Source organism: Malaclemys terrapin, chromosome 2 (genome assembly GCF_027887155.1).
Source record: "Malaclemys terrapin pileata isolate rMalTer1 chromosome 2, rMalTer1.hap1, whole genome shotgun sequence".
Lineage (NCBI taxonomy): Eukaryota > Metazoa > Chordata > Testudines > Emydidae > Malaclemys > Malaclemys terrapin.
The window spans coordinates 239493106-239507000 of NC_071506.1; the positions used below are offsets into that span (position 1 = coordinate 239493106).

The 13895-nt window shown below is 44.0% G+C and overlaps 1 protein-coding gene across 1 annotated transcript in view; it reads left to right on the plus strand.

Moving 5' to 3' along the window:
• LOC128832795 (serum paraoxonase/arylesterase 2-like) overlaps positions 1–13879 on the plus strand; it is a 52002-nt gene extending 38123 nt beyond the window's left edge. Inside the window, exons 5-9 of the mRNA XM_054020397.1 lie at positions 1386–1512; positions 4347–4547; positions 5525–5606; positions 7767–7895; positions 10926–13879. Coding sequence (XP_053876372.1) covers positions 1386–1512; positions 4347–4547; positions 5525–5606; positions 7767–7895; positions 10926–11084 — 698 coding nt within the window. The 3' untranslated portion in view covers positions 11085–13879. The remainder of the gene's footprint in view (positions 1–1385; positions 1513–4346; positions 4548–5524; positions 5607–7766; positions 7896–10925) is intronic.
• The last annotated feature ends 16 nt before the right edge of the window (positions 13880–13895 follow it).

Sequence of the window (13895 nt, forward strand, 5' to 3'; positions counted from 1 at the left end):
CACTGGGAAGGGCAGCACACATGAAAACACCTTCACTGGAACTTGAAACAAAGGACATAAGTGTTAAGGGGCTTGTAGAAGGAACTTGTTCTTCCCTTGGGAGAAGAGTATTCCAGTCTGGGACTGCTGGGCAGCTGCAGGCATGCTGTCTGTCTTCCAGGCCAGGGCAAAGAAGGACCCTTCTAACCAAGGAAGGAAAAGCTGTCAGGTTAAGGGAAAGCTGTGTGTTTTAGCCTTTTCTTTACCATTTTAACAGTGTCCCTGCATACTGGGTTCCTGCGGACTAATAATGGCTTGTTTTGGAAAGGTTGTTTTGTGTCACTGCAAACACACTGGTTGTATAGCTCCCTGGAGGGGAAGTCTCCAACAAGGGTTCAAGATCATTTGGACCTGTTAGAGGAGCTGGGCCAGCTTTAGGAAGTGCAGGGCTCGATTTGAATAGTTTAGACGGGGCCCGGCAGGGATGACTCACCCGGCGGCGCTCCGGGTCTCCGACGGCGGGTCCTTCACTCGCTCCAGGTCTTCGACGGCACTGAAGGACCCGCCGCTGAAATGCCACCGAAGACCTGGAGTGAGTGAAGGACCCGTCGCCGAAGCCCTGGAGCACCGCCGGGTGAGTAAAAATTAAAGAGGCTCCTAAGTTAGGCGCTCTTCTTTAGAGCGTGGGGCCCTCTTAGGCGAGGGGCCCGATTCAGGGGAATTATCCTAAAGCCGGCCCTGTGGAGGAGCTCCAGTGGGAAGCAGGTGCTGAAGCCAGCGACCCAGTCTTTGAGCTGTGGGGCTCCCCTTTGAGCAGAGGGGAGACCCATAAGGTATCATTAAGGTCACACTCCCAGAAAAACAGCAGAAGAGTTGGAGGCACAGCACGCCCTGTAATATCGCCGCCGTAACCAATTGCAGTTTTTGAACGTTTTACGGCATGGGTGTTTAGTAAGGGGAGTGGGAGAAGACAACTCAGTGTATGGAAATATAATGCGTCCATCACTGTTCAGATACTGCAGTTCTGGTGCTATGAGTCTTAACTGAAACTTTGTTGTCTGGCATCTAGAGCCTGTGCACAATGAGCATTTCTCTTCTACCTCACTGCACAGTAGTGACCAAAAAGGGAGACTGGCTTGGGGCTGAAATGAAGCTCTGGTTCTGCAGCTTTTTGGTACTGAATGGCTGATAGAGACACACCATCCTCTAAAGGCTCTTTCTGTCAGTAGAAGGCCCTTCAGTCTGTTGGCATCCTCCTCTACCCCCTCACAGGGGTGTTGAGTGTAAATACAGCAAAAGGTGCTTGTGTACTACAGCAGTGGAGGTAGATACATACCAGACACAGACATTTAAGCTGCCGTGTCATTTTTGTGAAACTCAACAATTTTTCCGCATTCTTTCTTTAGATGACTCAGTGTACCTCTTCGTTGTGAATCATCCAGAGTTAAAGAGCACAGTTGAAGTGTTTAAATTTGTAGAAGATGAAAATTCTCTTGTACACCTGAAAACTATCAGACACGAACTTCTGCCAAGGTACCGAATCCAAACCACAGCACCCGTCTCCATTTGGCTAAAGGCTGTATTAGTTAAAGCTTAATTTATATTCAAGGCAATGTAAACCTTAGAGGACCTTTCTATTTTATGTTTTCCCAGTGTTTTCATCAGTACCTCACAGCTATATACTGCCAAGCTACTACACTTCTCACCTGTCCTCTTAAGTTAAGGCCTGGACCACAAAGGGATGTGGGTGCCTAAAAGCCCAGATTTAGGTGTCTGTGTCACAGTTTTAGGCACCACAGCAATCCATAACCCCTGCCTAACAGCACAGGTACTTAAATTCACTTGGCACCTACAGTTTTGCTGTAAAAGTCCCCTAGGCACCTAAGTTTCTGCACCTGGGCTATTGCCTCAGGCATGCATTTGGATGCCTAGGCCACTCTGAAGATAGGTGGGGGAATGCCCATCGTGCCTGCAAGAGCCATTCCAGTAGGTGTGCTCAGAACACCCTTAAGTCTATGAAAAACAAATGGGGGGTGAAAGAGAAAGCAAACATCCCTTATAGCCTATTAGCCCAGTGGTTAGGGTTCCCACCTGAGATGTAGGAGACCCTTGTTCAATTCTTCCCACTACCTGATGAGGAGAAGGGATTTGAATGGGGGTCTCCCACCTCTCAAGGGAGTGCCCTAGTCGCTGGACAGGGTGATTTTTTCACTCTGCCTCTGGCCCTATCAGTATTTAATTAAAGTGGAACTGCTTCAACAAGAGAGATTGAAAGAGACCAACGTCAGAACATCTCATAGTTCAGCGGCTAAGGCCCTCACCTCAGAGCTTTAACGTTGGTAGTGAAGACCTACCCTAACTCACGTTTTGTGTATCTGAGTGATTTTTCAAGGCACATATAAGCTAGGTGTTGCAATGCTGAGCACTACAATGCTAAATCCCTTTGTGGATCTGGTCCTACATGACTCCATTCCATGTTTGGGAGTAGAATGTCACAAACCCTCCCAAACACTGAACCAACCCTGACCAGTGCACTCGGGATGATAATGTCACGCTGTCTGGACTGGAGCACGAATGTGGGGTCCAGCCACAGGGCAAACAGTCAGGAAATAGGGCACAAGCACCGCATTGGTTGTATGTTCTGTAATTAGATTTCACCTAACAAGTGTGAACTCCTCAAGTGCTATAACAGCTTTACCATAGAGTCACAGACAGTCCCCTTGGGCTATCTTGCCGACCAGGCAAGCCTGCTTCAGTGATGGATGGTTCCTTCTACCAAAAATCACAACAATATTCAGCTTGCTTCCATTCCCAGAGGACTAGTCATGTACCCTGAGTCAGTTGTACCCCGCATCTCTCACCAAAGGCAACTCTCGTAGCCAGTCCTGTAATAAACTAACGCAAGATTTATTAACTAGGAAAAGGAAATAAGAGTTTTATTTTGCAAGGTCAAAGCAGGTAACATACACGCACAAATGAGTTTGTCTTAGATGACAAAAGGTAATAGAAACTTCTATAATAAGCAAACTCCATGTATCCTTTAGGGCTAACTCAGGCAATATAATGGGGCGGGGGATGTCTTCTGCTTGTGCTTAGTGATTCCTGCCCCTTTAGAGTCCAAGCAGCGAAAAGAGAATCCCTGTTTCTCCTTGTGAGGGATTTTTATCTCCTTCTCCCCAGAGTCCAAGCCGTTGGATGAGTTCATGCACAGGTCTCCTCTTCCTGGGAGGAAGCGTGTGTGTGGGGGGGGGGGGAGAGGGTGAGGAGTGCAATTAACAAAGTCTTTGTTCTTTGTCTCACAATGGCTCATTTGGTTTCAAAGGCGGCCTGTAGGAAGCCAGCCTTTGCATTAGAGATGGCTTCTCTCCGGTTTGAGTTACACAGTTACAGATGTTTACAATGCAAACACTCAATATAACTTTATACCCTGGGCTACAGATGCTATAAGTGAGATCAGTAGATGCACATCCGACAAGCATTTCATCAGGTCTAAACGTATTCTTAACAACTTAAGATCTCAGGGATTCTCAAATTGTGGGTCGTGGCCCCTTTTTAATGGAGTCACCAGGGCTGGCATTAGACTTGCTGGGGCCGAGGGCTGAAGATGAAGCCCAAGCACCACTACCTGGGGGCAAAGCCCAAGCCCCACCACCTGGGCCAAAGCCAAAGGGCTTCAGCCCTTGGTGGCAGGACTCAGGTTACAGACCCCCCACCTGGGGTTGAAACCTTTGGACTTTGGCTTCCCTGCCCTGGGTGGTGGGGCTTGGACTTTGGCTTTGCCGCCTCCTGAGCTGGTGGGGCTTGGGTAGGCTCAAACTTTGAGTCTCTCCCCCTGGAGTCATGTAGTAATTTTTGTTGTCAGAAGGAGGTTGTGGTGCAATGAAGTTTGAGAACCCCTGATCTAGGTTAACAATGCTAACACACGGGTGAGCCAGACTGGTTTCCACCTATGCATTTGTTAGTGTTCAGTGAGGCCTAGGAGCCTTGGCGTGAGCTGGTATCTGGTTTACCAGTGCCTCAAATACCCATTTAAGTTTGTTCAAAGGTGCATATGGCACCTCTCTCTTCTCTATTGTAATCCAGTTTCATACATAATTATTTTTCACTATATGAACATGCCTCCAGATATTCTGTTTAGAATCCTACATTATCAAACAGAAAACTTACCGTAATTTCTTGTTGTGGTTTAGGAAATCTTTCATCTTCTCCTATAGTCCAGTATGACTTGCAATACAAGAACTATCATCCACAATGTTTCTTTAAAGAGAACATTTAATCCTTGCCAAACTTAAATATAATCCTGTAAAACTTTTCAGAACACTAATTCTCAAACCTCTGTATTTGTTCTCTCTATCTTCTCATTTCAGTGTGAATGATATTGTGGCTCTGGGACCTGATCATTTCTATGCTACTAATGACCACTATTTCTTTGACTCCATCTTGATGTATTTGGAGTTGTTCTTGGGCTTGGCCTGGACAAATGTTGTCTACTATAGTCCAACAGAAGTTAAAGAAGTAGCCTCTGGGTTTTACTCAGCCAATGGAATTAACATTTCACCGGACAAAAAGTAAGTCTCTTTTGGTCTCCTTATACATTTGATGGACCAAATGATGAAAAGAAACTCCGACAATATTCCTGACTTTTACATGCAAATGTTTGCATGTGCAGATTGTGTGGTTAGACGTCTAAATTGACTTGCGGATGTATATTTGGTTAGTTGACTCGGTGATCGTTGTAAATTATGGTTGTAATAAGTAATCTGAAATGATTATATAACAGAAGATAAAGTGTATGTTCCTCTCTATTTTTTTTTAATTCAACTATTGGTGGTAATTTAGCCAATAATATCAAAAATTACTTTTTACCCAAACTGATACTTACAATTTTTAAATGCTAGCATTGCTTGCAAGAATTAATGGATAAAATTCCTTCTAAAATTGTAATAAGGGCAACAGTTCATTTAACTTGTACAGACTACCACGTACTGGGAGCCTGTTTCAGAGTGTTAACCATTTATACAATTTGTGACTGGTATTTTACAAAGTATGTATTTATGACACTATTGATCAGAGTCCTGGTTGTTCCATTAAAACACCTTGGAACACCATTAGTACTTCAGCCATCTGTCTTGAGTTCAGTGTGTGATGGACAGCTTGGAATTCTTATAAATATTTCAAAATATCAGTTTAAAGTGGGGATCGGCAGCCTGTGGCACGCGGCCCATCAGGGAAATCCGCTGGTGGGCCGGGACAGTTTGTTTACCTGCTGCGTCCGCCGGTTCGGCCGATTGCGGCTCCCACTGGCCGCGGTTCGCCGTTCCAGGCCAATGGGGGCTGCGGGAAACGGCAGCCAGCACATCCCATTGGGAGCTGTGATCAGCTGAACCTGCGGATGCTGCAGGTAAACACACTGTCCCGGCCCACCAGCGGATTTCCCTGGTGGGCCGCGTGCCAAAGGATGGCAATCCCTGGTTTAAAGCATCTGAAAATCAATTTACTTTTATCTCTGTGTAGATACCTTGTTAATAGACTCTTTCGTTTGAAGGTATGTTTATATTGCTGACCTGATGGCTCATCGTATTCATGTTATGGAAAAACATGCTAACTGGAGTCTAACTCAATTGAAGGTAAGAGGTTTGCCACTTAGAACAAGAGCCTAATCTATGTTTGAAATTTAGTGTGTATCCTTTAGGGGCTAGATCTCTTTCAATCCTAGCCTGATTGGGGTAGAGAATGTGTTAATATATATGCAAACCAAACTGCTGGGGGGCTGTGGTTGGCTCTTGTGGTACTGAGGGGAGAGGTATTCCTGTGGAATTTCATATGAGCAATTATTATTATTCACTTCATCCTAATACCAGCAACCTTAAAATGAACCTTGAGTTTGGCACCGATCAAGTTCTCCTTTGGGGTGCTATCGACCTGTTGATGCAGTTGGTGTTCATTAATGCAGCCTGCAAGCAGAAAGCAGCTTTCAGAGCAGCAAGTAGTATCTGACTGGGAAACAGAGGGCAATTTACAGAACATAAATATTCCAATTCTCCTGCCTTGGGACTTGGCAATCTCCCTCTTTATGTCAATGGGAGTTACTTCCCTCCTGCCTGGAGATAATTGGGCCTATAGCATACAAGGCTGGTGTTATGAGATGGTGGCAACACATATGGTATGCTAGGGTAATAATGGCTTGTGGTTGCTGTGGGCCTGTAGAACAGGCTGTAGCACATTTCACACATCTGTATTAGCTGAGGGGCTCCCCTTGTTGGTATTTCTGTAAATCACCTCAAATTGGTTACTGTTCCCTATTTAATAATGGGATCTGGGGGTTAACACACAAATTGGGTAAAATTTCAGATCATGAAATAAATGCCTGCAGAGTGAATTAACAGGTGACAATTCCAGATAGGAATTCAGATGTTCTGATTTGGGGACCAATTTGCCTAGCTATTTCTAATGCCAGCTTTTTAATGTCTTTCCCTCCCCCACACAAAGGATCATAGAAACATAGGGCTGGAAGGGACCTCAAGAGGTCATCTAGTCCACCCTGCTGAGACAGGATTAACTCTTTCTCTTCCATATTTTCAATTTCCTTTCCTTTCCAGGGATTTCATACTCAGACCCCAGATTCTGGAATTGGTTCTGCTGCATCCTAGTCCCCAGCAAAAATCCAGAGCAAGTTCAGGGCTGCTCTGAAATACCAAGACTGTCAACACTCCTCCAGGGCCATTCCAGCAGCTGGGGATCAGCAGATGTAGAGATGTTCTACTCGCACTCCCTATAGCAGGCTCTGAGTTGATGACTTTGTACCCGCTGCTATAGGCTTTTCCCCTAGGCTGGGGAAGTTCTCAAGGGGCTGATTACACCAGCTTTAAGGCTGCTTTATGCCACTGGAGCAGCACGACCCAGCCAAAGGGGAGCAAGGATTGAGCCCATTATGCAGATCTATTTTTAATATTAAATATTTGTACATGATGCCACTGGCATGCATGTTATTGTACGTAGATATTCAAAGACATTGCCGCTGCCCTGAGGAATTTGTAAGGAAGAGGCCTATGTTTGGATAGTTACCTGAAAATGGGAACATCTGCAGTTACACTGGATAAGATTATTTATGAATAAAAAGGTGTTTGGAAAGGATATAAACCCCTCTAGGCAGGTTTTTCCATGATTGCCCAATTTTGACTTCTTACACTCGGGTTTCACACTGAAGCATCAGGTGCCGGGCCACTGTTGGTGACAGGATATTGGATAAGATGAACCATGGGCACGATCCAGTGTGGCAGCTGATAGTATCCCCGCAGATAACTTTCCTGAGGACGGCTTTTCTTTCCACGTGATCCAGGTCTTCTCCATGCTGACCCGAAGAGTCAGTCTCCCCTTTTCTTTTTTAATTAGGTTGTCCACCCTAGCTGGGAGGGGCACTGCCAACTTTCGTGCCTGTAATGCAGCATGCACACCTATATAAAAACATAAGGTTTGAAGGTGACTAGGGCTAATGACCCTTCCTTCAGCTCTAGAAGCTGGAATGAGTTGCTGAAGCAAGTATGTAAGTATTTATAATGTGCCCATCACCCTCCTATCTGGGCAGTACAGCAGATGGTGCATGTTGACAAAAGGTGTAGTGAGGGGAAACTCTTATGGTGGTTTCAGTCCAAATTTTTGTAAGTGTTACTGAAAGGCATAAATACCTTTTGAGAAATATGCTGATTATAAATTTATAGCCTCTTTATTCATGAAGTTAGTGACTTTGATGTGTGTGTCACTGTGTTGGGTTCTCCCATGTTTGATAGGTGCTGGAATTGGACACGCTAGTCGATAACTTATCTGTTGATCCTTACACTGGGGATATTTGGGGAGGATGTCATCCCAATGGCATGAAGCTACTCTTCTATGATCCTGAGAATCCTCCTGGTTCTGAGGTTAGTTTGACAGATTCTATTGGAAGATTAGACCTTGTCTATACTGTAAAACTGTATTGCTTTAACTAGAACAATATAACTAAAGTGGTACAACTACACCCTCCCTCCCCCGAGTGTGGATGCAGTTATATAAGAATGGAAGTGTTTATACTGGTACAGATTATTCCATTATGGGAAGGAGAATAAGCTATTCTGGTGTAAGGTACCTTTATACTGGTATGACTGTGCCCACACTAGAATAATTACTTCCATTAAAACAAACAAATTTACTTCCCCCCCCCCCCCCCCCCCATATTTCTAACCAAAATAGCTATACAGTAGTAGTACAAAATCTGTGTGTAGGCGAGACATTGGTGTGTCTTCTAAAACAAAATAGAAGAACAATGCAGAGTTTTTTAAAGGAATACTTCAGTCTGGTTTCTACGGAATAGTGCTTGTATCTTATATTGATAGCATTACTACCTTATGTCATCAGTCAGAAAAATCAGCTATTGATGCTAATCTCTGTAGCATTTAATGGCGCATAATGGTGGCTGTTGGTAATGTAACACATCTGTATTAATGCTAATTGTTCAGAGCTGAAGGGGAGAAAAATTTCAGTTCTGTCATATGGTATCTTTAGCCATAATCCACAATAACCAGTGCTCGGAGGTTGTGAGAATCCAAGTATTTTTTGTTAAAATTCCTGAGTAAAACTAAATGCATCGGAATCAGGAAATAAGTTAAGCAGAAAGGCCCCTTTTGGAAACCTCAGCTGAATTTCTCAGCTGGAGTTAAGCAACTGGCTTCCACTGACTTTCAATGGGAGTCATGGTGTAACTCATTTAGGTCCCATAGAAAATCCCAGCTGAAGTATGAATTTGCCACTCGTTACTCTGGTCCGAGGCTCAAGTAACTGCACTGATATCTGAGGAGCTAAACTGACATTAACTGGAGCAGCACAGAGAATAATTGGGCTCAGATAGTTCTTGGGTCGACAATGGGCACTACTTCAGCAGGTCACCTGAGAGTGTGTGTGGAGATGGTGCTCCCTCTGGAGCGTAGACTCACCAAAGCTGTGATCCTCACCTTTGCCTTCCCAGGAACATACAAGCAACATGCCATGCCTTGACTTGCTAAAAAACTATGAACTCCATATTGATACCTCTTGAAATCTGTGTCATCTTGGTGTCTATCAGATAGTGGTAAAACTGACCGAATGCATGGCAGCTTACAGGACAGAGCAGAAAGTCTAATCTGCCCAGTGCCCCTGCCCTATCATGGCTACACTCCCACTTTCCCAACAAGTTATGTTCCACATGCTGCACAGCTGCAACCTCTCAGCCACCCTGACTGAAACAATCCCTCCAGCTGCTTGGACCTTGATCCTGTACCCAAGCTGACTTCACCCTGGATTCTGTGAACCATGAAGCAGGAGATGCTTCTTCAGGCAGGGTGGTGGAAAGGCAGGACGTATGTACAGTGAAGAAGACTGGGAAGGGGTGGGCTGTGGTCAGGAATAGTGCAAAGTAGATGGCTCTGGAAAAAGCCACAGCCTGCTTTGCTTTTTGACCTGCAAGATGGCAATTGCCAAGAGAGCAGCTCACAGCCATGGAAAAGGTGATTACATGGATGGGTAAGGTGGTATTTCCAAAAGTACTAAAGTGAGGTAGGGAGCTCAAGTTCCATGGACTGACTAGTGCTCCTAAGTCACTTCAGTGCTTTTGGAAAATCCCACCCCTTAGCTAACATTTCATTTTAAAAGGAATTACCTGTGAACAACCTTTTCAGACTCCATTTCCCTCCTACCTAGTGGCTTGACTCCAAATTTACTTGAAGAGCATGAACTGTGAGTACTTGACCATTGTGAGCCTTGCCAGATAACATCTCTTAAAATGCCTCAGTGACCACCAGAAAAAATCTCCATCTGATAGTTCAATCAATTCCAGGCTGCTTTCTCTGCAGCTGCGGTCTAATTAAATGTTGACTAATTACATGTTTGGTGCTAGCTCAGTTTAATTGTATTCGTAAAAGAAATATTGCCTGAGAATAGAACAAGGACAAATTTAGCCTTGTTCTTTCTCATTTACTCTTTAGGTTTTATAATGGCCCTCAGTGAGCTACTTTCTGTAATCCTTGCTCTTCTGTGATTTAAGTGAGAGTATTCAGTTAAAATACCAATGGATGTACTTGCACAGCATGATGCTACTCAGTGTGAATAAGAGTGGCTGAATCTGATCCTGGGGTTTAAAACTGTTTTGTATGCACTCTTGCTGCCATCATCCAAAAACTGAGCTCAGGGATCTGTTGCCACCGAAATTGTAACATTTCATAGCAGTGGAACTTTTCACCTTCAAGCATTCTGCTACCTTAGACAATCATTGGAACATTGTGTCGGTTCTGTGCCCACACTTCAAAAAGGGTGTTGACAAATTGAAAAGGGTTCAGAAAAGCGCACCAAAAATGATCCAAGGTCTGAAAAGAGACCAAAGTCGTCCCATCTATTTAGCTTAACAAAGAGAAGGCTAAGAGGTGACTTGATCACGGTCTAAAAGTACCTACAGAGGGAGAAGACTTCTGAATTAGAAGTGTGTTTTTATTTTTGTTTTTTTTTTTTTAAATCTAGCAGACACCGGTATTGAGCAATCTAATGGCTGAAAGCTGAAGCTAGACAAATACAGACTAGAAATAATGTACAAATTTTTAATAGTGAGGGTAAGTAGCTGTTGGAACAACTTACCTTGGGATGTGGTGGATTCTCTGTCACTTGAAGTCTTTAAATCAAGACTGGATAGCTTTCTGAATAGTATGCTCCTAGTTGTGGACTTAATGCAGGACTCATTTGGTGAAATTCTATGACCTATGTTAAGCGAGGGCACAGATCTTAAGGCCAGAAGGGACCATTATGATGATCTAGCCTATGAATTTAACTATTTTGGCTTAAATTAATATACTATTTAAAAGGTCCTGTCTCTGCTGAACTCTTAACATCAGCTTCTTTAAAAGTAGTATAACTTCTGTATTGACAGCACGCAATGCTTCCCTTTGCAGGTAATCCGGATCCAGAACATTCTTTCAGCAAAACCTACAGTGACCCAGGTGTATGCGGAGAATGGCTCAGTGCTTCAGGGAAGTTCAGTTGCTGTAGTGTATTCTGGGAAACTGCTCATAGGCACAGTGTTCCACAGAGCTCTTTACTGTGAACTATAGTTCACTCTGGAAAGACTTTGTTAGGGGGGAGGGTTCAGTTTCTTCTAAATTGCTAATTCCAAGCTACATTGCAATAAGAGTTATGAAAATGTATTCCTAGTCTTCCTCACCTCAAGGAAATAACATAAGTTCTATTCAGTGGTGAACAGAAATGGATTTAAAGGTAAAAGAATGTGTGTGGGTGCATGTGGGGGGATTAATGTGGAAGATCCCAGGCCAATAACAAAGTGTGGATGTAAATTACAAATTCAACATTAAAAGAAAATTAGTTTGGTGTTTGGGTTACCAACTGTGATCAGACTTCAGGGAGCGTTTCTCTGAGAGAGTTGATGATCTGCCTAGTGTGTAAAATAATGGAGGCAGTGTTGAATAAACACATCATTTCGGGGTTTGGGTCAGTGACCCAAGTACTTTCCGTCAATTTTCCCTACGCTGTCAGAAATTATTTAAAACCCATGGGTTGCCTTCTCATGAACCTATTCTCGGACATACTCTCGTATGCAGGCAAGAGTATTAGGTGCATGATTTAAATAACCCTTCAAAGAATGAGTTCAAAAATCTTTCTGAAGAGGTCTGAAATGCCTTAACCAAACAGTGCCTTGGAGCCCGCGGTCTCCATATACAGACAGAGCAGCAGTGGTGAAAGCTCCACTACAGTGAAGGCCTTGAGCGTAGAGTGCAGTTCGTGCACTCTGTGTTTAATTTCCACGCTGTGTGAAACTGCCACACTCCCGGCAAAGGATTTTACCAAATGAACTATTATAATGCCGTTTGCTAGAATGACACAGTCCACACTGTTTAATCCATTGTATGGGTGAGGCTCGTATGATCTTTGTTTGCTAGCCAATATGCTTCTCCATCCCCTCTAGGCTAAAGCATTCTGCCACTGTTTCTCTGGCAAGAAGAGAGGCAGTATGGTCTTGGAGAGTGAACTCAGGGACAACAGCATTCTAATCATACTTCTGCCATGGCTGAGCTGTGTTGCTGGGGACAGGTTACTTAACCACTCTCTTGCCCTTTCTTCAGCTGTAGATTGGGGAGAGAGATGCCAAGGGCACAGAACAGTTATGAAGAATGATAGAAAATGTGAAAGCATCACCTTAGTGCTAGCTCCTTGATCTGCAATGGGGGGACACTGTACATCTAGCAGAACACTGCCAGAGGAGCATGTATCAAGGCAACCTGTCCTACAGCTCTGGCTGTCATACTCTTCCGGTGGCTTAAACTTTAACTGTTGACTGCACTGGGAAGCAACTACCATGAGCTCTGACTTGGGTTATTTTTAATGATCCTCTATATAAAAAAAATCCATCTACAATAGAAGTGAAAAATTCTAATCAGCTAGGTTATAATGGCAGATGAGGATGGGCAGAGGAGCTAGTAATATTCTAAACCATGAGAGCAAAAGGTCAGCCTCAGAGGTAGAATTCTAGCCCATGGTTAAAGGCCCCATGCATTATCAACTTAGAAATAGAGATAACTGCTATTGGTTCCCTTCCCTATTGCTACCCCTGTCTCCATGTTCCAGTTAGATTCTGCTCGCTCCAAATCCTCTCTGTGCTGTCTGAGCCACCTTTCCAAACACGTCTGGCTCTAGCATCAGTGCTGCTAGTGGGGAGAGAGCATTGTGCTAAGTGAGCAACTCAGGTGTGGACACTACCAGTGAGTTACAAGGTGATAAAATAGTAAATTTCCTGGACCATGGTGGCTAGGTTGTTGTTACTTTGCGATCTAAGGATCTGCAGTACTAGATTACTTTCTAATCACAGCAGTTTAGCAACAGCAACTGCAGTTGGATGGAGAATGTGTTGTTTTTACAGAAACACAGAAGGGCCTGGTGGGGTCTGGCTCAAGGGGAATACAAAGCAACTATATAGCCCCCTTCCTGGCTGCTCTAGGGGTCATGCCAGCATGTGCAGAATCAGTTCTGCACCCCTTCTCCATTGATGGGCCCCAGCTCTAGTGGGGGTGAGGAGAGGTATGGCCAAGGCATTCCTGTGACCTGGCTATTTGCTCACTGCTGTAAGAGCCCCAGGGCTCATGGGGACCAGAGCACAGGTTAGGGCTGCCCCACCTGAACTGGAAGCTAACTAGAAACCACACATGATTGCCTGCCAATGTGTGGGGGCTAACTCATGGCAGTGAAGAGCCTGGGTCTGGAACAGAGGGGAGGTGCCTTACATCTAGTGCAAACTGCACCTGCTCTGAGGAACTTTGCATCAGTACCAGCATGAACCTAACCCCTGAAGCCCAGAGAACGCAAACTGGCTCCCCCAGCAGCTTCTCTCCCTGCAGCACTTGTTTAATATGAACAGTAGGGAAAGCACAGCTTCCTCCTCCCCCACTTTTTCCAAAGAACAAACTGGGCCCTTTTGGGGGAAGTACTAAAGAAAGTCACATGTCTTCAAATATACTTAGTTCTGGAATATGCTCTAGTCTTGTGGTCAATTACTGTGTAAACAAAATTCTTATAAGGAAAAACATCACCTGACAACATTTTGATCTTTACAATATCATGTTTCTGGGGAGCCATATAAATACTGATTTTTTTTTTTTTATTTGAAATTGTGGCATCAAAATACTCAGTGGATCATTATAAACAATGTTTAGCTTTACTACGCCCTGTACTTTTCCTATTTCATTAATTGATGTACAGTGTTAAATTTATTTGATTCTAAACCTGGTAAACCATGAATGTTCTCATCTTTATTAAAAGAAATTACACCACAGAATTCTTGTACAAAATGTGACCCATCTTACCTCTTATCCTTTAGATTAAACCTTCTTCAAATGAATGTAAAATTCTTTGGA